This window comes from Pseudoliparis swirei, chromosome 2 (genome assembly GCF_029220125.1).
Source record: "Pseudoliparis swirei isolate HS2019 ecotype Mariana Trench chromosome 2, NWPU_hadal_v1, whole genome shotgun sequence".
Taxonomy (NCBI): Eukaryota; Metazoa; Chordata; class Actinopteri; order Perciformes; family Liparidae; genus Pseudoliparis; species Pseudoliparis swirei.
In genome coordinates this window covers 12,051,346-12,076,090 of record NC_079389.1, presented here as the reverse complement: position 1 = coordinate 12,076,090, position 24,745 = coordinate 12,051,346, and the positions used below count along the sequence as shown (strand labels likewise).

At 41.3% G+C, this 24,745-nt stretch overlaps 2 protein-coding genes across 4 annotated transcripts in view; one reads left to right on the top strand and one right to left on the bottom strand.

The window, feature by feature from the left end:
* Positions 1–336: 336 nt before the first annotated feature.
* LOC130199335 (CASP8 and FADD-like apoptosis regulator) lies at positions 337–5,290 on the bottom strand. Its single transcript, XM_056422743.1, has 10 exons — positions 5,136–5,290; positions 4,532–5,053; positions 4,326–4,431; positions 4,079–4,214; positions 3,309–3,355; positions 3,152–3,221; positions 2,883–2,929; positions 2,695–2,773; positions 1,372–1,876; positions 337–1,287 (listed from the first exon to the last, which is right to left on the bottom strand). Exons 2-10 carry the CDS (start codon positions 4,819–4,821, stop codon positions 1,158–1,160), a joined length of 1,410 nt encoding a protein of 469 aa, XP_056278718.1. The 5' UTR covers positions 4,822–5,053; positions 5,136–5,290; the 3' UTR covers positions 337–1,157.
* A 568-nt stretch (positions 5,291–5,858) lies between these two features.
* LOC130203393 (hyccin 2-like) overlaps positions 5,859–24,745 on the top strand; it is a 36,107-nt gene continuing 17,220 nt past the window's right edge. For 2 of the 3 annotated variants that reach the window (XM_056429524.1, XM_056429542.1), the window contains exons 1-3: positions 5,859–6,086; positions 19,891–19,975; positions 22,801–22,882. In XM_056429524.1, coding sequence (XP_056285499.1) covers positions 22,832–22,882 — 51 coding nt within the window. In that variant the 5' untranslated portion in view covers positions 5,859–6,086; positions 19,891–19,975; positions 22,801–22,831. Of the gene's footprint in view, positions 6,087–17,146; positions 17,267–19,890; positions 19,976–22,800; positions 22,883–24,745 lie in introns of those variants that run through there. The other variant, XM_056429533.1, reaches the window with a different exon arrangement.

The following is a 24,745-nucleotide window of genomic DNA, read 5'->3' as shown; positions in this document are numbered from 1 at the left end:
CAATGGCTGAAGTCAGATGTCACGGAGCTCAAACAATGTTTTGTATTGTATGGATATAATTATCAATTGCATAATAGAAATCCCAAAGATGGACAAATAAATGAATACTATGACAAGTACACACGATACTGAAATAGTCCAATTTCCTGAAGAAAATGTAAGGGTGCTTCCTGAATGAAGTTGAAGAGTCAGTTTAAGTGTCAAACTGAAGTTGAGTTGACAATTGCTTTGAAGTTCGATCAAGGAGTTGTAATGTCAGACAACGTGAAGGGAATCAATTGACCGATAACTGTCGGTTACAATGGAAGCAAACAAATTGGTCATTATATTTCAATCAGTGGTCTTTAACTTTATTATTAATTTAGCAAACATATGTCAAAGGAAAGATGAAAGACAAACAAAGAATACAGAATATGTAGAACTAGCTGGGGGCTACAGGGAGAAAGTAAAGTCAAATTATTAAAACAATTTAAAAGGTAATGAATGCAACATTTGTTGTTTTACTATTGAAAAATAGTGTATCTTTACATACGTGCATGCATACATAGTTCTACTGCACATGTCTAGACAATGCATAATGTCAAAATATGCAATACAAAGAATAAAAATATATTCAAAGTTTTAAAAAAAGATATAATTTCAGTCAGTCCATTCAACTTTCTATTTTCACAATTATATACACAGGTTAAAAAATGTATAGTTAAGATAATTAAATACAGGGACTACAAGCCTGTTTTATCTGCATTGTATGAGGCAAGAAAAGGGCATTTCACATTGTTTCAAAACAAAAGCAGTTACATTTGATTACATTCCAGTTGTTGTATGATTAAAACATTGTGTTGTTGTGTGTTGTATTACTCTTCATTTTATTTTGCATGAATAGACATTTGCATCTATTGTGAGGCTCTTGAGTTATAGTTGTCACAATTGTTTAGTCTTGCCTGTATATTTGTATGTCTGTTATGAAACTGTTAAACATATTTTCAATCATGAAATAAATACATCAAAACCAAGAAAAGCGTTCGTGTTTTAAGTTACTACACCAGCAGATGTCACTGTATACCCAATAAATAAATAAAAAGGTTCTTCTTAGGCAATGCATGCTGTATACATATGTGGCTGACAGTTTTGAGGGATTAGTGATGGTGATTAATCCTCTATTGTAAGTAAAGATCTTTCCTCAAAGTATGTTTCAGATCGATGTTGTATTGCGCTTCAGGATTTGTCGTGTTGTGTTCAAAGATGGCACCGTTCACCTCGGTATGGACATCAACAAGATGTGTATTCCTGTCGGGACACAAACAACTGTTTAGTCTTAAGGCTGACATTAAAGTGCCAGATGCTTAAGTGTGAAAGAGGGTTTGCCTGTACCTCCTTTGACCTTTGTGCAAAGCGTCTGTCAGAGCCTTCAGGTAAACGGAGCGATGGTGCCCTTGCTCCAGTTGACGTTCATCTGTCCAGCAGTGACTCCAGAACACATCGGCATCTGTAGGGATGACATCACATCTGGACGGCCCAGAACCGCCATCCGTCTCCAGATCCTCATCCCGGTGCTCCATCCTGGCACGGGGCGGAAACTCGGGGACGCTGTACCTCTGGATGAAGAAGAGTTTGGGCTTGCCCGCCAGCATGGGGCATGCATCAGCAGTGAAAAGCCGTCGAACTTTGTCCAGATGTAGACCTACGCCGTACGAGTCTGTACCCAGAAAATGGTCTGCCATACCGCGGCTAATGATGCAGCAGACAAAGCTGTCGCCTTCAAGGTTCTCTCTCTTTCTGAATAGCCCTCTGAGAACTGAGAGTGTTTCATCCACACACAGCCATTTGGAGAGAACCACGTTGAAGTGAAGAGCCTTAAATGTCTGTTCCAACATGTCTAAGTAAGTAAGGAGAAGTGATTCAGGATTCAGTCTAATATCACATGAAACAACACTCAACATGGTTTCACTTGAATACATGTTGGAAGCCAACAAAAGAAGCATGATCCCTTATGTCACAAACAAATTTAGTCAAAACTTTTCCTTCTTTCCTCTCCCACTAAAGGCAGGGTTGGTCATCTTGCGAAAGGAAAACAACAAGCATGGCTCTTGTTGGTACTGTCATGGTAGCAGCTTGCAGAAGACTACTGTGATGAGTGTAGAAGAAGAATACACACAGACAGTAGGTAGGTAGACAAGTAGCCCATCCAATCATTAGATTCAGGGCCAATTTAAATGATTGGATGGGCCTGCGACCGCCGAAAACAGGATTAAAAAAGGAGTTATTTTCTTCTTTTTTTGATCAAAGCATTGATTGCTGTTTAACTGTAATGTGAGAATTAAAAAAAGATATCAAGCTTGTTTTTGAAGAAGATAACCAACACTACCTTTAAGCATTGCACGGCCTTTTAGCTTTATCTTGTGACCCTTTGAAAGGGCCGACCCCTGGTTTAATAAAATAAAATTAATTAAAAGGTAACTCCACCTCGACCAGCAACAACAGTAAAATGCTGCTGACACATTTTTTAATCAGTATACATTACTTTGAGTAGCTTTTGGTGACGGTACTTTTGTATTGTTACTAAAATAGGCATTTAAATGCATGCCTTTCACTTGTAATGGAGTAATCTGACACTGGTCTTGGTACTTGTACTTAAGTAAAGGATCTGAATATTTATTCCAGCACTGGACTTATAAAAAGTGTGTTGTGTCTCACCTCCATCATTACCCACGCAGTCTATGATGACACACACTCCTCTGGGATTAGTGTTCAATTTGTACCGCTCCAGTTGAGTCTGTAATGTAAAGGAGCAAGCAAACAAGTTTTATCAAAGCACTTTACTAATTAATCACACTCAAACGTAGGGGGAAAGAAACTGCACCAATTGTGAGAGAAGCCCTTACCTGCAGGTTCTGCTCTGTGTGTACGGGCACAGGAACGTTTTCTGTGGCTGGTGACAACGATTCATACAGTGTTGTGAATATTAAAGTAAAATACAATGATAGACATGGGGCTGTCCAGCTGTTTTTCTGTGTAACTATAAAGCGCAATGTATAATTGTATTTGCTTATGCTTGTTCCATTGGTTTAAAAGAGGGTTTTTAAAATTTCTTCACAGTATCTTTGGCAATTACATATCTTCTGAAGTTGCTCTCATTTGCCGGCTGTCTTACCAATGTGGAGGGGGCGTGGTTGACTTGTTTGCTGTCGAGAAGGGGACCCATTTGGAGTGGAGAACGGATACTGAAGAGAAGACGTTTTTTTCAAAAGTATTAGTTGTATAATAGAGGAAAAATGTCAAACGTTGAATAATTTCTTTCCACTACTTACGGGACCTCTGTGTCTTTGCTGAAGAGACGAATGACCTTCAATTGTTACTGTAGAAGGTTTGGACAGAAATACAAACACAGATTAAAGTATAATTCAAAGTACTTTGTGATTGTTCTTTCACATAAATCCACTTTAAAAAAAAAAAGCCCAAATTTGTTTTACATTTGATTAGATAAATACAAAGTTTAGTACTGAACCATATGTAAACATGTGCCAAGAAGAACAATGTGTGTCCAACTGACGTATGTTAAAAAGTAAATTTGTGAACTTGATATTCTTCTGGTATAAATACAAGAAAAGATGTCTGCTTTGGGTTAAATGAAACACATTTTGTTTTATGCTATATGATTCATAAAGAAACTGAATCTAACACTTTTTGTTGAACAGTCTGGACAATGCATGTCCACTTAGACAGCTTTTATTTTCTGTTTCTGTTCTGTGTAAAACATGTTTTACTTTCGTTTCTGTGATATAGGGATTATATATTTTCTTTGGCACTTGAAAGAACAATTTTATTCTTCTTCATAAGCACCATGGATCATTTCTGTGGGATGAGACGCAAAAAGTGCATTTTCCTGTTTCAAGAGAGTGTATACATTTCATACTTTGCATGAAACACACAGTATAAATAAATAAATAAACCTGCAGCTTGCCACCCTCAAACTCCTCTTGAGAATTTCCTTCTCACATTTTGTCATGGTGAATTTAGTTTTTCACAAATCACAAACTCTTTTCGAATTCGAGCAATTCATACAGGAGTACAGTCTTACCTGACATCTTGTACGCAGTCACTTTTTTGGCGAGGTCGACCCTGCCAATGTTTCTAAAACATTCTTCTACAAAGTCAACTTTTTCAGGTGAAACTATATCCAGCTTTTCGAGTTCAATAATCACATCCAGGAAACTCTGTCAAAGGAGAGAGGAGGAAGTTGTTCTCTCTGAGGAAGTTCAAATGACTGTTGTATGCATATTTGACATTTTGAGCGTGGGAAATCCCCAGTGAAAACAAAACTTCACCTGCACTTTTTCCATCATCTCACGGGGCAATGTGCTACCCAACAAGAATTTCACACTGTTCAGATCTTCATTGGCCATATCCTCATTTATATTTGCCATCAATACTCTACAGCAAGGGAAATCATGATTACGTTAGGAACATCAAGTATATCTAATTGGAAAGTAACAATCATGAATTTACACATAAGATCAGGTACACATCTTACCTGAATCTTGGCAGAACCTTTCTGTGTATCAGAGCCTTCTCCACCTCATCCCTGTTGGTGTTATAGACCTTCTTCAGGATATCAAAACGTCTCAATTGCAGCATCAGCTCAGTCAAAAACAGCTGTCCCCTCTCGTGGCACGTCACTTTAGATTTCAGCATGTCCTTCATACATGCCACACTGGTGTCTGTGTCCAAGATTTCACACAGGTAGAAGATCCTCCTGCGTTCACAGCTGCTCAGAGCCTCTGCTGTTTGATTAATGGCCTGAAGTTGGTCCGGAAGAGCCATTGACTTTTATAAAAGAAGACTGAGGTCTGAAGATCTTTAACAACACTGAAGACCGATAAAGTGATCAATAAGTAGCAATTTGCCAACCGAGACCGGAATGACTATGTACGAGATACGATTAAATACGGTGTTATTTCCAAGTAAACTAACATTAAAATATAACAATTTGAAAAGACTATTGAAAAACACAACGATACCTCATACCGCCGAAATCGGTCAACAGAGGAACAACCTGAAGAGGAATTTGAAGTATTAAGAGGAAAGATGACGCACCATTAAAACCGCTTCTGGGGAAGTACCACTTTAACACAGACCTTAAACAGAAATCCACTCTGCCCTTGAAACTTCTGCCGAGTTACAGGAAACCATAGATGGGTCTGCACTCTTGATTAAGCGATAGGGCATGATAATACCCGAATACTTCCAGTTACAAAATAAAAACGACACAAGCTACAACGAAAACAGCATGAAAGTGAAAGCACAAGGCGGCACCTTAAAAGGCACATCCGGTGCTGCGGAACCAAATCCATTTAATAAAAAACGAACTACAGACTTGATTGATTCAGCCCTTTATTAATAACGTATTAAGATGTATAGCTGCAGATACGATGGTTTCTTGAAGAGTAAGAAACCCATCAGTATTATACATGAATTTATTATATTTATAACTTTACGAGAAATAGAAAAGATAAACCTAGCAATCCACTATTTGTTCGTATTCATGGCTTTTTAAGAATGGTACAGTATTAGTAAACCATAAATAAAATACATTAGATTTTGTTAAAGTTAAGTAAAATACCAAATAGATAATATTCAGAATATAGTCATATTTGAACAGACTTTTTAGTAGTGTTTATTAACAAATCAAAATGGCCTTTGTAATAAAAGTGTCTTTTGTGAAAACAACTTAATAGTGTGTTGTGTAATTCGTATTATTATTTTATTTTTAACACCGAAGCAATGCGCTTGAACCCGGATGCTGAGTTTTCCCATAACCGCGAAGGCATCACTTCTGCTCCCCCTGCAGGTCGCGCGAGCTCTGTGCTCACCAAAGCGCACCGAGTTCGGCTCACTCTGGCCAATCGTGTCGCGCTGTGCTTCAGCACCATTGCAGTGTGGAGAGATCTTACGGAGGTGTCGCTTGCTGAAAGAGAGGGGCCATTTAGAAGAAAGACACTCGACCTGGGTGACCGCCCTGAGCAAACACCGCCCCTACTTCCCGATACAGTCACCGCGTGACATTGCCGCGAGCAGCTTCAGTCCGGGTGAGTACTGCATGAACGCCACCTGGTTCTCGGTAAAACATACAGAATGTTTTCCCAGGTAGTCGCAGTGAAGGGCTGCTGGTGACTTGGAACATTATCCGCACCGTATTGTCGGTTCGATGCTAGCGGGCTGGCGGGTGACGACACTAGTGTTAACTGTCTTAAAGCTAAGGAGCACGGGGTGAATGTGTGTTGGAGTCAGACAGTCCATCGCTTCGGCCTCGGTCAAGACTGGTGAGAAACGAGGATGAGGAGGAGGAGGAGGAGGAGGAGGAGGAGGATGTCCACCAGCTGCTGACTAGAAACTGGCACGCTAACGGACACGCCAGCCAAGCTACGGCAGCTAACGTTGACGCACAGGTTCTGGCTGTCGTGGCAGTTTGTTGTAATGAGCCCCCGCTGGTGTGCAGTTGATTATCCGAGAGAAAAGAGCTCCGGAGAAACACCCAGATAAAACGTTGGCTAGCTAACAGTGTCAAAGGTTAAACGCCACGTTGTTGTCAGCCGCCGCACATTTAGCTTGTATCCTGAAATAAATCTACAGGAACGATATAGCGTTGCACATCATTTCCACCGTGGCTTCTTGAAGTTGAACTCGAGGTAAAACACGTTGGTTTTATTTTGAAATTGTGAGCGGAAGTTTAACTGCCTAACTTTTTGGTGTGAAAAGCAGCGCAAAGGTTAATTTATTGCACACCGACACGTCGTAACCTAACGAGGATTCTCTCAAACGACTTGCACCGTCGCACAACACTGTCATGCACAGAGATAACGTCTGCGAATAGCCTTTCCTTTCATTGTCAGCTAAGTTAGACCGAGAGGTTTTGTGACTTGAATGTTTTATTTCTTGCTGTTTTAGTAGTTCGTCGTCATACCGTCACGTGTGTTGCAGGGCCACCATGTGAATGGAATGGCCACGACATGCGTATGAAGAACACAGCATGCATACCTGAGATGTGTTAACTAAATCAAAGTCTCTGACCGCCATCCTGGTAGTGCTGGAGCTCTTCACCTGGAAACATTTCCTCTAGGGCGCTCGTATTTCAATTCAGTTTATTTATTTATTTAAGCCCGGCTCCTATACCTACACAGTTTGTCTGAATCCAGGGTCTCGCTCATACCCCAATGCTGATTGTACTGGTCTCTGCTCAGTCCCAGTGTGCCGATTGCTGACTTGTTGATTATTTGCTGTGGCCATGTTGGTGTTTTTCAAAACAACATCCATTGATGACATGAATTTTGTTTAAATACTGTTGCCATTATGAGAAAAGATATAGAGCTGAAGATCCAGAATTCCTCGCCATCTTCTGCTAACCCTTGGACATCATCACCTCCTTCCGCGCTCCTCCCTGTGTTTTGGGACACGGCTATCATCAGAGCTGTGGTCTATTTTAGATTTAAAAACTCAATTTACCCACTTAAATGTTGTCTCTTTCAGCAGGAGTTGAGGTTTTTCTGTTGCTCGCGCCTGGCAAATTATTCAGCAAGTTTTCTTTGATGCGCAGAAGCCTCTAAAATATGGGATCATATTCTTAGTTAGTATACTGTGGTTGAAAAGTCATGTACTACATAAAACGTTTCAGCCTGCCTAAAAATGTCAAAGCCGAGTCACTAGCAGCTGAGGTAAACTCTTTTGTGTGAACTTTGAGTTGACTAATAATGCACAACGTTGACGTTTTCTGCCTGCCTGACTGCAGCAGACGTGAGCTTATTGAGACGGCTCTCACCAATAGAAATCTAAATGTAAGTGTATTGTGCCAGAGAGTGTGTTACCTCCCTCCCACCTATGGTGATGCACACGCCTCGGGGATCAAAGTTGTAATTAGCTTGCCATGGATTAGCAGTGGGGACTATTTTCCACTGTACTCGCTCCCACCGAGCCAGAGGATCACACCAGCAGCCAGCCCACTTTTTGGGCGGCTGTAGCTCAGTGGGGTAAGGGGGTCGTCCTGCAACCCCAAGGTTGTAGGTTCGATCCCGGCTCTCCCCATTAGTTGCAAGTCGAAGTGTCCTTGAGCAAGGCACTGAACCCCCAGTTGCTTCCCGGGCGCATCACTGCAGCCCACTGCTCCTTAATAACTAAGGATGGGTTAAATGCAGAGAACTAATTTCCCCTTGGGGATTAATAAAAGTATATATCTCTCTCTTTCCAGAGAACATCTGAATTGCCCTGTTTGTTGTTGTCCCCCCGGGAGCAAAGGACACGCATCAATATTCTGCCCTGGAGAGTTTGAACATTGGGGCATTTCTTAAGTTGATCGTGGTCCTAATAAGTTGTGGTGGTGTTGCGTGCAGACGGCCTTGAGAATCAGCTGGACGAGTGGTTGGCATGCAGAGAGAGCTGTGGTGCTGCTGACTCACCGCACACGGCCAGGTTTGAGGTCTGTCTGCATGATGTATGATATGTCTCTCCCCCTGTTCAGAGACGTGTCTTTCTGTTAGCCAAACACACGTTCATAATGTATCTCTAGGGGATCCAAAGAGGTGGAGCAGCATAATGTGTGTACTGTCTTGTTTGTAAATTAATCAATGTCTTCCAAAATGATTGCAACACTGTTTGGAAATCCCAGGATATATGTCCCAGGGTAATGATGGTAACTATTAACATACTGGCAATTCTGCAAAATGCTATGCATGTCCAAAGAGTGAACACTTGTGTTTAGGTTTGCATTAAACTGTATTTTCATTTTTTATTTAGCTGTAGATTTCTTTTCTCAATTAATTTATTATGCTGTACAATTTAAAATAGAACATGCTTGTTGTAATTTTGCACATTCAAAGATAATGGATCAAATTGCTTGTTTTGTCTGCCCAAATGTCCAAAACCCATTATAATCAGTTTAATTTCATTACAATGAATAGCACCAATTTCTCACATTAAAAAAAAACGGAAAAACCGAATGATAGGAAAAGGTGTTGAATTAATTATGCAATAGATGCTGATTTCCTTTTTTTCTTAACTAATCCATCAATTAGCATCCCTAAAGCTCTAGTTGTTGTTGCTGAAGCTATTGGATTTAGTTGCGGCAATATGATTCAGTTTCAGTCTTTTAAAGTGTACTCATAAATCATTACAAAAGTAACAGCCGTACATCTGTAAAAGGGCAGAACGGCCAGTAGCAGAAGTGTTGGCAGCATCAAACGTGTACTGGAGGATTGATGCGCCTCTACCACACCTTGTTGTAGCTCAAATATTGGCTAATGAAGCTTCAAAGAACAGTAAAAGAATTGCAAACTAGGATGGCATCCATGCCGAGAATCAATAACCTCTTTAAAGAGAACACATTGTGGTCCATTGTACACATGACTGGTTGACATGTGACAGAGGAATAGATGTATATATATATATATAAAATCATCCAGCATGATATGTGGCAAGTTACCCGCGCTGCTGAACTATGCTTCCATCGGAGTGCTGTTTTGCTGGATGAGTGTGAATGTTTTGATAGGTGAGATCAACTGTTTTAGTCCTTCGGGGGAATGCCTAGTTCCCATGGAAGAGGTGAAAGGCTTTGTTCGTGTTCTGCTGTCCAGTATGACCGGTTGTTTGCCATCAGACGCTCACCTCCTTCAGTTCAGTGGAAACTATGTTCACAATCCTCCATTATCAATACAGTGCTGTGTTGGCAGATCAAGTAGGCCTTAATTCCAGCACTCTGGATTGGACCCATTGAATTGTTAATTAACTGCACGTATTGAAGTCCAATCTGTCTGATACACAGTTGATAATAAACAATAACAAATACATCTTGTTATTAGAGGTACTGCACACTTTGACTTTCTTTTTTTTTAGCTGTAGACTAAATGATGCGAGTGTACTGTGATGAAACAGGTTGGAACTAATCAATGTTATGAATCTTATGTTTGTCAAATATGTTAATGGGCTCTAATCAGAAGCCATGGTATGGCACTGAGACACTCTCCTCTGAGCCCCTCCCCATTTTGAGCCTGTGAATGTTTGATATCTTTGACTGATAAATGACAAAGCCTGCTGCTCTGTAGTAGTGACACTAGAGGTCAAAATGGCTTGCATGATTGAACATCACACAAGTATATTAAATAGTTACATGTTTTTTTTTTTTCAAGACTGCTCTCTGCCCAAAAGTTCCAGCTGGATGGGCTCATTTGACAAGCTAACGGCAACTCCTGAAAAGAAGGAAATGAATGATCCTGCTGTTGAACGCAATTCACAAGAGACTAAAAGGCTCCTGATGGTTCCCATTGTAGTTCTGGATGCCCGTGGGGAACGCGCTCCCTGTATCATACATGTGGCAGCACGGAGGGTTTGTTCAAGCTAAGCTAATAGGTCATCATCCTCTCCGAGCCGCTGTATTTGGCTGGTCTTTGCCTTCCTGTTCATCAGCTCTGCTCTCGCTCAGCTTGCTGGTCACGACTCGGCGCCTGTCAGACGTTGACCAGGTGCCAAAGCCCAGTTGATTCCAGGAGCCTTTGAATTATTGCCTGTAGAGATGCACTGATCAGGTTTTTTGGTGCCGATCACTGAAATCAGTATCTGCCGATCCGATAACACCGATCACGGTGTCGATTGAAGCATTCTATTTATTGTGTCGCATTATTGCCTAGGACTGAGGAAATATATATATAAAGCACCTCAAACATTAAAGAAATTACCGATTTCTTTAAACATTTAGGACTTTTACTTTGAAAAATGTCAGAATTGATACATTAAAATTGTTTGATTGCTATTGTAGGGGATTTCAGATATGCATGAAACACATCTGCATGTTTCATTTCCTGGAACTCTTGCGGAAATCTATTTACAGGACTTTTGTTAACATACAAAAGTCTGACTTATTATTATAAACTCTTCCTTGGTACAGTAAAAATGTTTTAATGTTAGCATAATTTAAGCTAAATCTCAGAAACGATCTCTAAAGATACAAAATCAGTTCATTGTTTACTTTTATATGTTCGTGTATGATTTGTCGACATCTTATTTTGATAAACGGATTTTGTTTCACGTGGTTCTTTCTGCTAACGTTGCAAAACCGGATGTTGTCACTTAAATCCTTCCGCTAACTTTATCAAAACCCTCGCGGGCTCCCGATCGAATGCGTTTACCGTGAGCATCAGTCTCCAGAGGCAGACATATGAGAGTTGGCTGAGTCGACCCAGTGATTCAACTCGGGGGACGGGGACACCGCTCGGTGGTGAGGATCCCCTCTGACCTCTCACTCTGCGGCCCTCGCCGGGCGCATCGTCTCCGTTGCGGTGCGCGGCGATTGAAACGTCTGATAGTTCTCGCAGATGTTACGTCATCTGATCGGCCGTTTTGAGAACGCCGATCAAAACCGATAATGGGAATATCGGCCGATATGGATCGGCGCCGATCAGATCGGTGCATCCCTAATTGCCTGTTATTTGTTGTTATGATGGGAGAGAAATGGAAGGGAGGTGGGTGCTTCTGCTGGATCCAACTGTGATCCATGTTTACTGGAGAGTGAGGCACATGTCGACACAAGCATTGTCCGGTCATGATTTGATCAAATCTACAATTAAAACTCAGTCATGGGAAAAGCAATTTGCATTGCACATTTTCTTTAGGTGACTCGAGTGTTTCATTGGCAAGCTAAACGTCTGGCCAGGGCTCCATGGGTTATATGTATGAACTGTAAAGTTTCTCGCAGAACTCCGTCATTGTCCAGCTAGTTTAATCTCTTTCCGTCTGCTGCGGCGCTGGAGATGGAGCCAACATGTCGGCCACGTTATTGTTGTTTTCATACTGGAGGAAACTATTTGATTTAACAACCATAATGAGTCTCTGGGGTGGAAGGAAGTTGAGAGGCCTAGTTCTCTGGCTTAATTTTCTTGCTATTCAGCGGTTTTGCAGCCCCCCCCCCCAACCAACCATCTGAGGTGGGAGTGTAATAATGCACACACTCTCTATTCTCCCACTGCTGGATCCTTTTGGTCACGCAGTTCTCAGGCATGTCACAAAAGCTCAAGGTAGCCCATTGTTAGAAGACTGCTGACTCGTGCTGAGCGTCTTATTTGTCAATAAATCCTTTCCCTCCGTTTCTCTGGACTGAAGTTAAATGCTGAGCGGCTCTTCCATGCACCAAGTCAGCAGCCGTGCTGAGTACTGTGGAATTTCTAGTCATGTGTCCGTAGTTTGAACTTTCAGCGAGTGAACTTGTGACTGGCCAATCTTTCACAGAAGAAGCAACCCCCTCCACCTCGTGGCTCTTGAGCTGCAGTGTTTATTATGCACACCACAGACGTATGCAAAACAGGACAGCAGCCCTGCTTTCATTTACTCCCCGTGAGACTTGTAATGTAGTTTTTCTTGACGCCTTTAGACGGACGACGATTAACCTATCTAGTATTTGTTGAGGATGTAGAGTGGTGGTTCTATATTGGACAGCATCACTTTGATAAGGTGTTGGTAATGTTTACTCCTTCTATATATGAGGGAAACTACATTATTGAAATATCTTTCAATCTATTGCAATTTCATAAAACTCCACCACTTCCCACGAGTTAGAAACACAGTTTCAACAACTGAACTTTACAACCATCACACGGATGTATTGCTCCACAGGGGTCCCACCAGAATTGCTCTATTTTAAAAGGGGGCAAGACTGATAGTGTGTGTGCCGTACTTTAGCAATGCACATTAACTCTCAATGTACTACTTTGACAATGAGAGTACAACAGAGAACAATGACACAATGACTTGTTCACACACAACAGCCCATTGGATGTCATGCTGGATAAAAAAACTAAATGCATGAAAAAAAAAGCATTGTTCCTCCTTGATCCCAGAGCGTAGGTACGTGTGTGTAGGTGAGGTTAGCGTGGGTTGCTGTCGACGGCAGGTGTTCATCCTGGATGTGTATCCACGCAATAAAAGCATTTGTATGGAGGAGCCGAAAGGAAGCATTCAGGATGCGGTTTGCATTCACCTGTGCTGTTGTGTGTTGTGGCTCACCCGGTCTAATTTGTGTGTGTAACACAGGCCCATCCCAACACGTCTGGCCCTGCAGCAGAGCTAATTTTAGCTTGGGATGTGCGTATGCCTCAGTTCCCCTAGCCTGGCCTATCGGAGGAGAGGATGAGTTAGAAGAGTAGCCAATCTTTCACCCTCTCCTCCATTCTGTGTCCCTATCTCTCTTTCATTTTTTCTGTCTTATTACTGTGGAATGTATTTTAACATGCTGCCGCTCGTCCCTGTTGCCTGCCTGTTGGTGACCTCCACTCACCAAAAGTCCATTCAGTCAGCTGTTGTCTCACTGAGGTGTGTACCTGTCAGCCTCCCTCTCTTCATAGCTGCCAGCCATTATTCTGGATAGAAAATCAGACACTAAAAAAATAAATTAAAAAAAACATCATCCTTGTGTGGTGATTTCTACAAGGTTATACATTTGTATATTTTCTTTTTGTAAAATAATATTTTCAGCATAACAAACTGTAAATGCTATTTCACTACAAATATCCTGTAAAAAATAATAATTTGTTAATAAAAAAAAAGAAATCTTAAAACAAAAACAAAAAAATCAGGCACTAGGGGGAAATTGATAGTGCTGTGTTTGCTATTAATAAACCTCATTCTATTCCTGTGCAGACGGCCTCCTCCTCTGGTGAGTAGCTGGTTCTTGTTACGATTGAGAGGCAACAGGGATGGAGATTACAGCAAACTGGTTCACTATGGTCAGGTATTAGAGTTAATCCTATCCCTGGGGGAAAGTGTCTGGATAAAGTGTGTGTAGTATGTCTCTGTGTGTGTCATGAAGAATGGCTACCTAATATGTGAGAGGAATACTTGGGCAGAGAATGGAGGCAGAATTAGTACACGCAAGTGTGTGTTTTTGTGCTTGCTCATGCGTTTGGCCTGTGCTGTGTGTGTATGTCCACATACTGTAACTAACTCACAGTGGTCATGAACCTGGCCTTTTACCTCGTGTCTCACTTCAGTTTAATCATTGGTCTAAACTTCGATTTTCTGATTGGAGAAGTGAAATGGCCCTGATTTAGAAACGTATTAATGTCTCATAATGTTTCTACGTGCTGTATGAGAACAGCATCACACGATTGAAAAAGCAAGATCTGACCCTTCTCTTGAAGAGACGCAGAGGATTTCTTCAAGATAATATTAATAAATTGCCACGCCGTCATTGTTGGATATTTAGTTAGTCGTGGTCACATCAAACAATCTCGAAGGAAGGCGGACAGCGTCAGAAGTGGCACAAACGGAACGGGCACAGAGCTCAGGCTCAATAATTCATGGCTGACTGAGCTAGGTTGACCTTGAAACATCCCCAGGGTTGGACTGTTGAAACCTGGCACTGCTCATTTAGGGCAGAGAAAAGAAGTTGAGACAGACGGACACAAACTCACAAACGGTTCATCTCAGTTCAGTTGATCAGTTCATATATGTTTCTTTCCTTTTTCCAGTTATTGCTGCAGGTTGAGAGAATCAATTATGTCTCATTGTCACAAAGAGCATTCATGGGATTGCCATCACTGTTGTTCACATGTGCTCTTTATTTGACTTAAAACAGGTTTTTTATCTGCACTAGATTTGAGTTCACATGTGAATGGATTTTATTGTGAGAAAGGATAAAAAAAGATTGCGATAGCTGACATTTTATGGCTGTTAAAAATGGATCTTGACCAGCACACACTTTTAGTCTGTACATATCAGTTTTGATTACACGTGGTGCTTTGTGTAAACAACAACATGAAAATGCTGAAGCGTTTTGACTGTCCCAGCAGAGAAACGCTGACGCTGCGATCGTACCGACTGTGGCGGCCTGCAGCGCACAGCAATGGCCTTTTGCTCAAGTCGAGTGTGCAGGACATTTCGCCACAATTATGGCGCCTAGTTATCACACAAGCTGACTCAGGCTCCTGCCACATTTGCAATTGTAATAACCATGCAACACTTATTTTTCTACCAAATGTTTTCAACACGTTTCCCTGCTTCGATGGTTGTTGCGATGGCTCACCTTTGCAGGCTCATGTTTGAAACGCATGTGGTGAACGTAGTTGACTTTGTGCGGAAATAAAATGTCCGTTTTCCTTTCGATCAAGTGGCGACCGACGCAATGCTCAACAGAAAAGTCATCTGTAACATATACAGCAATTATAAACTTTGATTATGTCAGTTTTTTCAGGGTTTTTCAAGGCGGTTCATGATTGTCAGTGGTTTATTCAGCAGCCAAACTGCTAACACTGAAAGGGAAATTGTGTCCCCAAAAAAGAACTAATGCAAGCTCAGTATTGATTGATTCATCGTATTCAGGGTTGAGTCGTGGTTTTTTTGACAGGGGGTCACGCGCTATAAGATTTCCCCCAGGAGGAATCCCAGATCAATTGCCTAAAACACAGGCAAGAAGTGACATGGTCAATGAGGTAACACCATGCATGCAGTCACGCTTGACAGATGTGGTCCAGAAATAGCCCGTTTCAACAGGTCTTCACCTTGTTAGTTTTCGTCCTCGGTGCAACTACAACTTTCCTCTGAATTGCCAATTTAATCAGGGAGCTCCAAAAACTGTTCGTGAGTTGAGGGGCATAAGTCCTGCATCGGGAACACGGCGTTGCATAACTACGGGCAGTTTGGAGAGGCCGACTATTTAAATCATCCCAGTCCGGCTCCTCGTCTCTCCTGGGTGCAGCAGTGGTTAAGAGTCGTTCTCTGTCCTTTGAAGGGCAATGACCTTGTGTCTGTTTACATTGGTTGAATGAGTCACTTAGTCACGGATACTCGTATGATTCATCCGCCTGTAATGAATGATGAGCATTGTTCGGTGCTTCAGGAGCCTTCCTTTCAATACTCGCTTAAAAAAAGGCCGGTTACTAAGGGGATACTTTGTGGGCTAAAGCGGCATCGTGGCTCTATGCTCGGCATTGTTGGTCATGTGGTCTTTTATCGGCACACATCAGTTGTACTTGAGCCTGCCGACTAATGCTGCAGCTCGTTGGTCCTGTGTGTCCCCGGCAGAGACGTGGTCAACTCACAGCAGTCCTGCCCCAACATCCAAAGAGGTTAAACTTGAACATTCAAAGATGTTAATCTTGAACATTCAAAGAGGTTAATCTTGAACATTCAAAGATGTTAATCTTGAACATTCAAAGAGGTTAAACTTGAACATCCAAAGAGGTTAAACTTGAACATTCAAAGATGTTAATCTTGGATGTTGTTGTTTTATGGCTTTCCTGATTCCATAAAGGGATTTTTTATTTTCCAGTTTAACTTCCAAATACAGTACTAACTGAGTGCTGAGGTTCAATGCTCCAGTATGACAATAATCTCAGTGAGTGTGTGAACAGGGAACCCTGCTGCTCCCTCCCTCAGAGCTGGAGTTGGAACAACATTCAGCATGTGACATCGGCCTGACTCGGTTATGTATTAATCAGTGGCCCTTTTGAAAGGTTCAACTGTTTTAGCCCCAGAAGTTCAACATAAGAATCGAGGCTAAGGAAAGCCCTTGCACCGTCAAAGAAAACACGCACCTGCTATTTGTAATTTGTAATGTCAATATGATTGTTTTTTTATTTGATTTTGGTGATCCGTAAACCTTTCCCTCAGTGCCATTAATAACAGGTTACTATCCAGGGAAATATTTCATAATCTGCTTGATGGATTGACACAATTTGTACGGACCTCCACCCGACTGCAAAATTCACAAATTCATATTGTAGTTTAACGGCTCCACCTTCAAACTAAATTCCCCCAAAATACTTGTTGGCTTGGTTTACACCGTTAGGCGGCGTGTTGAGCAATGCCATTGTGATTCTGGGTTTGAAGTGCCGTAAACAGGATGGGCCGGCACTCTCCTCTTCCCTTGTGGGCCTCGCCACAGGACAATAAGAGCAGGCCCTTCATAGAGGAAGAGAGGCCCTTACAGGAAACTTTGCGTGTTGTTATTTCGCCAGGCCTCGTTAGGTGTATGACGTATTTATCCAACGGCTGGCTGGGGAGCATTATTGTTACTAGACACACAAATACTTGGGTAAGATGGATGCAGAGGGGGGAGGAATTACACTGTCGTCCTACGGGAAGGTTCCGGCCTGTATTGCTGTAACCAGAGGGGAGGGCAGTCGTCATTACTCCTGTTACCCAGCCTGAGCTCGATGCTTACTCTTTCAGCAGTTTTGCATTAACTGTGGCTTTTGGTTTGCATGAGCACCCTCCCCGATGGCCGAGGCTGAAGGTAAAGGCCCTTTTTTTTGAGACGGAAATTGTTGAAGCGAAGGAAATGCATGTCATTTTGTTACGGCACAATACTGTTTTATCTGTCGTCGTATCATTTGCTGTCTGGCTTGTGGAACACGACTAATCAAGCGTCTTTGAGTACGATGAAAAGCGCTATAGAAATTGTATGTATTATTATTATTATTAATCCACTGCAGCTGAAATGATCGTGCTTTCTTTCACTTGCCTGTTATTCTCCTTTAGGTCCTCACAGAGACGTCATTGGTGGAGACGCCTCCTGCACACTCTGTGCATTGTTGTGATGGAGTTGTGCTTTTGAAAAGTCAGGGAGGACATAGACAATAGGACACACTTGGAAATAAAACTGCTCCGTAATTTGATGTTGCGATATTGATATATCCGTGAAACTGTATTATAGATTTGTTGCTAACTCAATTTAGGTATGGAATAAAATAACTAGGGATGCACCGATCTGATCGGCTGATATCCTATTATCTTATCGGTTGGCGATGGCGTCAAGATCACGATCAGATGCAGGATCTGGCCGAAACAGACAGATTAATTCACTTAGACGATCGCGCGCGAGACCGGAGACGTGCGTGAGCAGAGTGAGAGGTCCACGGGGATCTCACCACCGAAAGCGGCGGCGTCCCCCCGTCCCCCTGAGTTGAATCTCTGGCTCAACCGACGACATGTGCCCTATAGACCTTACTGATGATGCTTGCATTCGCGCGCATTCGATCGGAGCGAGGTTTGAAGAAAGAAAAGGAAGGAAATAAGTGTTAACATCCGGTTAAGTTGAGGAAAGAAAGAAGAACCTGATGAAATTTTTCAAATTTTTCAAAATAAGATGTCGACAAATCGAACATATAAAAGTAAAAAAACTTTTTTTGTATTTTTAGATCGTTTAAGATTTAGCTTAGAGATTTATATGATTAAAAAAAAACATTTTTACTGTAGAAAGGAAGAGTTTATAAAATAAGTTTTGTATTTTAAGAAAAAGAAAAAAATAAATTATAAATTTTTCCAGTTCCAGAAAAAATGAAACATGCAGATGTGTTCCTCATATCTGAAATCCTAACAACAACACAAATATAATATCAACAATTAATTTTTTTTTTTAAAAAAAAGTAAAAATAAAAAAAAAAATAATAAAATTTCTTGTTTTAATGTTTGAGTATATATATCCTCTCTCATCCTAGGCATAATACAACAACAATGAATAGAATTCTCAATCAACACCGTGATCCGGGGGTATATTATATCGGTGATGATGGCAGATACTGATTTCAGTGATCGGTGATCGGCACCAAAAACCTGATCGGTGCATCTCTAAAAATAACCACATGGATTGACAGGTGTGGACTAATCCAGCTACTTAAATGCCTAATAAATCAACGCACTGCATTACACTGATGCAAAAATGACAGCCGTGCTCATTGGAGGCCCAGTGCACACAATGACCGTATAAACCCATTTAACAGACGGTACCACTGCTGACACTGACTGCTTGGTCAAGTTCTGATCACCTACATTCGACTGAATGATTGGAGTGAGATAGATACCTCAAATTTGATCACATTTAATGGGTACTAATCTCCGAAAGAACTCAAAATATTTTCCTGTCAAAACCTTTGAAAATAATTAATCGTCTAATACATAATACATCTAAGTTTGTTTTGTGTTATTCATCCCTCTCCTCCCTTTGCTGTATTTACTCGACCTGGAGCCACTGTTAGCCTCGGCTTTGATGAGTCATACGGAGTAAGTACGCTTTATCTGGAAAAGCAGAAATAAATACCACAACACTCTGGACAGATGGGACTTGTGCATGGTAATCTCCTTGAGTTTCTGTGATGAATTGCTAATGTAAGACTCCTTCAGATGAACACAAAGCTCTGTTGAAAAAGCTTAACTTCAGATGGACTGCTTCTCAGGAGCAGAGCCGAGTCGGCTCGCTCGTCTTTTGTGCCACTGAAGCCTTGACTCATTCTGCCCAGTACAGTCAGCACTCTGGGAGTGGATCCTCAAGATGCCTTTTTAGCCGGCGAGGACAACAAGTTGGCCAGCTGACTGTTGCTATGCAACACTAGGAAACCTGTCTCCTCGCACGTGTCTCAAAATACCATTTTTATGATGAAACAAAATGCATGTTATTGGTAATAATCTGAAGGCATGCAGTAAGGCTTCTCTGCGTCTCAGTTCCTTATGTTGAAACTCTGCATGGTTGACTTGAGGGTTGCTGTAGCAACCATCTGTTGGTCTCCATGTTGTCAGCTGCTTGGTACATTGTCTTGACTCGGTATCCGCTGTGTGTGCTGTGTACTGCTGCCAATGGAATTTCTATTTTTAACAATCAGATTTAAATCCATTCTTTGAAGCATTGTTTAAAGTTTATTTTGTAATAACTTTTCAAAGACCTCAATCTTTCTTTTACCAAACAATCAATTAATTGTTTGGTCCATAAAACTTCAGAAAAGTGAAAAAAAATGTTGGAGCAAATGCGGCCAGCATCATTTATTGGAAAAATGTGCAACACTGGGCTGGATTTTTCATTTAGATCATTTAGTTTCTAAAGATGAGCAACTCTAGCTGAATGCACATGTGTCCTTGTTGTTGTAGGTGACCCTCAGTGATTGACCGATGTGTGACGCTGTGGAGAACCATTTGCCTCTCCTCGTGGAGATCTGAGTTCTGGGACACTGAGGTAAGCTTTTTTTTCTTTGTGGAAATCAAAAGTGTGCACAAGTTATATATGGATTAATAGATTGTCCTTTATAGATGAAGTCAAATGTCACTCTTGAAAATGACTATCAATCTGACTCATGAGGCCAGAAAGTGCAAATGAGATTCAAATAGGAGCTGTTAATCTCATTGATGGGTTTTTATTTTCCTTTGATGTTGCAGTTAAAGATGTTTTCATCAAGATTGTTTTACTCCGGTTTAATGTGTTCTCTTTTATATGTCTTCTTTAGCAATTAAGCCAAAAAAGAACAAAATTAGCAGCATGGTACTCCTGAAATGTGAAAGATAACAAAACAATTTGACATGTTTTCAAGTTTCTTACATATGAATTGTGCTAGAGTATCAGCTCATCTTTTACTTGACACTTGCAGCACCCCCCGTTTTATACACCTAATGAGAGCATTATAATCCAAGTCTGTTTTTTATAAAACTGACATTTCCTTTCGATGGATATTTGCCACTTCCTGAAAGTCATTTGACTCCAGTTCCCACAGTCACCGAAGAGCCTGCCCTACCAATGTCGAATTTCACATCAGCGAGTCTTTGACAGTCTGACAAGCCGGAAGAAATGAATGAGTCAGCCTTTCATGAAGAGCTGAACAAACTTACTAAATGGAGCCTTTTCAATCCACACACTCAGATTTAAGGACTGTGCTCACGCAAAAAGATTTGACTGGTTCAGATAGTCATCTGCTCTGAGCAGCGAACATGATCCATGTCTCTTCCAGGCTACCAGCGAATAGGATATCCTGCTAAGCCTGCTTTGTAACGTTTCCAGGCTTATCTGCACAATTCATAGAGCCGTGCATCATTTGATTTTTGATTTTTTAAAGTTGATAACCTCCAAATTCTGGTTTGAAACTCTGTGCCTTTGAACTCCTACAGGATACAGACAGTCGGTAGTCCAAGGTAGAATTTTGAAGGGGTATGTGTTTATTAAAAGTGTGTTTTGCCTCTCAAACAAAACTCACATTATTTCAGTTGAAATATAAACTGCTGTATAATATGGCTAATAACAAATAATGAAATAAAATTGTACATTTAACTAAATTGTGTCCTAAATCCTACTTCGCAGACCTTGAATACAGTTTTAATTGTTGCATTTATTTATTTTAAGAATGTCATTTGCCAGCAAAAGTAAGAAAATTAAGATAACTTATAACATATGAAACCTAAATCCAGAGAGACCTCAAAGCTTGTGGAAGTTATCTGGCCTGTGATGATTAGGGTGTTCCGAATAGGAATAAACAGGGGCGTGTCAACATTTTGGCTTGCTGTGGGAGCGAAAATTAGTCGTGTGTGCACACAGTCTGAAGTTGTTTGTTTGGAACAGCTCGCGAACATCTCATAAGCAGCGGTTGCTAAATCTGTGAGTCTGCATATGCATCGCCCCGATTATGTGCCCACACCTCTTCTCGCCTCTTGTTCTTTCATACGTCTCAACTCTCTGCATAATCTCTGTGCTTTAACTTTATTCAGTTCAGTGTGTGTCACAAAGTTAACCGAGGACACTGAGCCAGATATGGCAGTGAGTTTACCGACGACACTGTTCAGTCACATGTTGCTCACTGTGGGGGCGCACTCACGTGTCACGGGAGGGAGAGAAACCACAGACGAGTTAATCGGTCAAATCTGAGATTGTGATCTCTCCTATAATGGGAAGGCATATGCATTCATTAAATAGCTAATTGAAAAGCAGTTTAGTGTCTCGTTATCTTTTGTCAATGCTGTGGCGTCTTTAAAGTGACAGAAGCATGGATTGTGTCCATGTTGGCAGCTTGGCACAGTTGTCTCTTGTTATGGCCGACAGGCTGTCTTCCAACTGTCGCTGGAGTCCGACTGCTCCACCTCTCACTCCACCAATCCACACACACGGACTGAGACACGTGCCTCCATCATAGCTGGCCTTTTTTATGGGATAATTAATGCGAATATATTTTCCATGGGATAAAGTCTGAAGGAGAAAAGTTATTTTGTATTTTGGACAGTTGGCTGAAGCAGAGTGTAGCTGCTGGATACAGAGAACACGACCAGGGCTAACCGTGTGCCACTGCATGTCGCTCCAGCTCAGAATATGCACAACGAGACTTGGGACTAACTGTCATATATTATTGCATCTCTCCTGATGTGCTGGGGATGAAATGTAAGATGATTTAGGAAATTCAGATCTCTAGCTTTATGATTTTAACATCATCGCTAGTCAAATCAGTGGTTGGCATCGCTGCAGGGTTTTGTGTCCGTTTCACAAGATTGAATAAAAATGCACATGAGCCGAGGACCAAAAAAAGACTGACTTGCCCACCACATATTTAATTTGTCAGGGGAAAGCCCATTTGACTGCCTGTAGTGGTTCATGTCATCACTTATCCATGGTGACAGGCGAGGTCACTTAGGTAGTAGCTCCTTATGTAACAGTGTGGTCCGCATCATGGCTTCCACACTCATGTTGTATCCCATTTACTATTAAAATAGACCACTTTCCAAAGCATACCAACGTGCAAGACTTAAAACGGGTAATCCATGTCGGTGAATATTTATTTTCCTGTTCAATTTTTTTATGAGGGATGCACATTATGGATTATTTTTTGTGAGCCAATACTAAGAATTGCCTGTTTTTCATGGCGGATTCTAATGAGATAATTGATAATGCCAAATGCTTGTATTTTAAACCGGTTTCTATTGTCTGCAGTGCTTCTCTTCCACTCTCACAATCTCTGTTGTACTCCTCCTTCTCTCACTCTATCTCCCCTCTCTTCATGTCCTCTGTTGTTTTTTTATCTCCTCCAGGCAGCCAAGGGGGGGGGGGTCTCTGAGGAAGATGCTGGGTTCAGAGCGCAGTGTTGTCGAAGAATGGCTCTCAGAATTCAAGGTAAAAGGCTCTCTCTCTCTCTCTCTCTCTCTCTCGCTCTCGCTCTCGCTCTCGCTCTCTCTCTCTCTCTCTCTCTCTCTCTCTCTCTCTCTCTGTGTGTGTGTGTGTGTGTGTTTTGTTTTTAATGTGAAAAAGACTACACAATTATGAATTGATAAACTTCTCAAACCCATAATTGAAACTCATAGTTTTCCTGCTGTGGGCTGTTTTTATTTTTTACCTGGCTGTAAAGTCTGAATGTGAAACAAAACCAAGTCTGTATGTATTGCGTTAAGCGACATTGAGCTACTTATTGTCTAAAATTCATTTTAACATAGATCTCTGGTCAGGCTGCACCCAAACTCAGTTGTTCTTTCACCTATTTGATATTACTGGCTTACGCTTTGCATTTCACGGCGGTACATTTCGCTCATACTAAAGTACAGCAAGGTCTAACAAAGTTTATTTAAACATGAGGAAGGGCAATACTCTGGCTGACACTTGCCTTACTCACAGGTTTATTTTTGACACACACCACACACACACTTATATCAACTGGTTATTGACCCTCTCTATTGCAGAATAAATGGTATAGTTTCCCTTCGAGGCAGTGTGTTGCAAACTGTTACAATATGTTACTTTACTTATACCAATATTGGGAATGTGGCTGCTTGAAGATGTACCGTTTCTAAAACATGGGTAAACATGACAAACAACACATCGGTCACGGCCACTGTAATTAATTTTTTTAAATATATCATCTGTATGAGATCTAAGGAAAGCAAAAATATGACGAGCTAAAAGGAAGTGCAGCAGAGAGAGCACTAAATTGTGAAAGAGAAAAAAAGAGGGAGTATGATGAATAGTGAGGGAGATGGATTGGTATGACTCATTGTGTGAGTTGCTGCAGACCAGGCACACTGTGTGCTGTCCTCAAAATGAGCAGACTGAGGCTGCAAGGGGAATCTTTCTCTGCCTTCTGTCATCTACAGACTAACAGTCTTAACCATTTAAAGAATTCCACCAAAGGGTATTCTGAGCCTGTCAGACATCATCACTCTGACGTTCAGTTCCTTGAACAAAGTTATGTTGTGATTCCCTTTCATGATCTTCTCCCTTATTAGCCTGCCTCACTGAATTGCCCGGTCAGTGATTTTTTTTCCCCAATGCTTTTTAACACTACCCAGGAGAAAAGGCTTTTTTCTTTAAGACTTTTTGACATGTCACACTATGAAAAATATATATATAAAAAATGTGAAGTGAAATGCACAATTAATGCTAATCAAATTCAGTTCAGCTGCTTCATTTTCAGGGTCCTGGTGTTGAGCCTACTGGCTCACTGTCACGGCTCACTGGGAAACTTTAAAATAGTCAATGTTATTGCGAACACCTTTTTATTTTCCTGCTGTGAAGAATACAATGGTATAGGTGTGAATGTGCGCCTTTCATGTGTGGGTCATAGAACTAGGTGGGGAGAGTGATTTGAACTGACATAGCAATTGATAGACATTCGGCTCTTTTTGAGCAGCTGCTGGCTGGTGGATCTGCTTCTACACCCACATGGGAGTCTTTCAGTCACTTTTGCAGATTCCACCTTTCATCAGTTTATCGTTGGGAAAATTAAACCCAACAAGAAAAGCGTCGTATCCAAAGCATTTACACTTCTTTCTGCCAACAATCTCACAATACAGTTGTATTGCATTTTAGAGATCCATTGATTTCATTTATGTGGTCCTGAACCACATCAGCTGTGACTCAAAATGCTGATTGGTATAGTAAGTGGCCAAAAACTAAATGTACTGCTCCCTATTGTGTAAGCTATTGCATGTCTATGTAGGGGGAGGTGGCACAGCTAATGATGATGGTGTAAGTTGTCCTGACCCA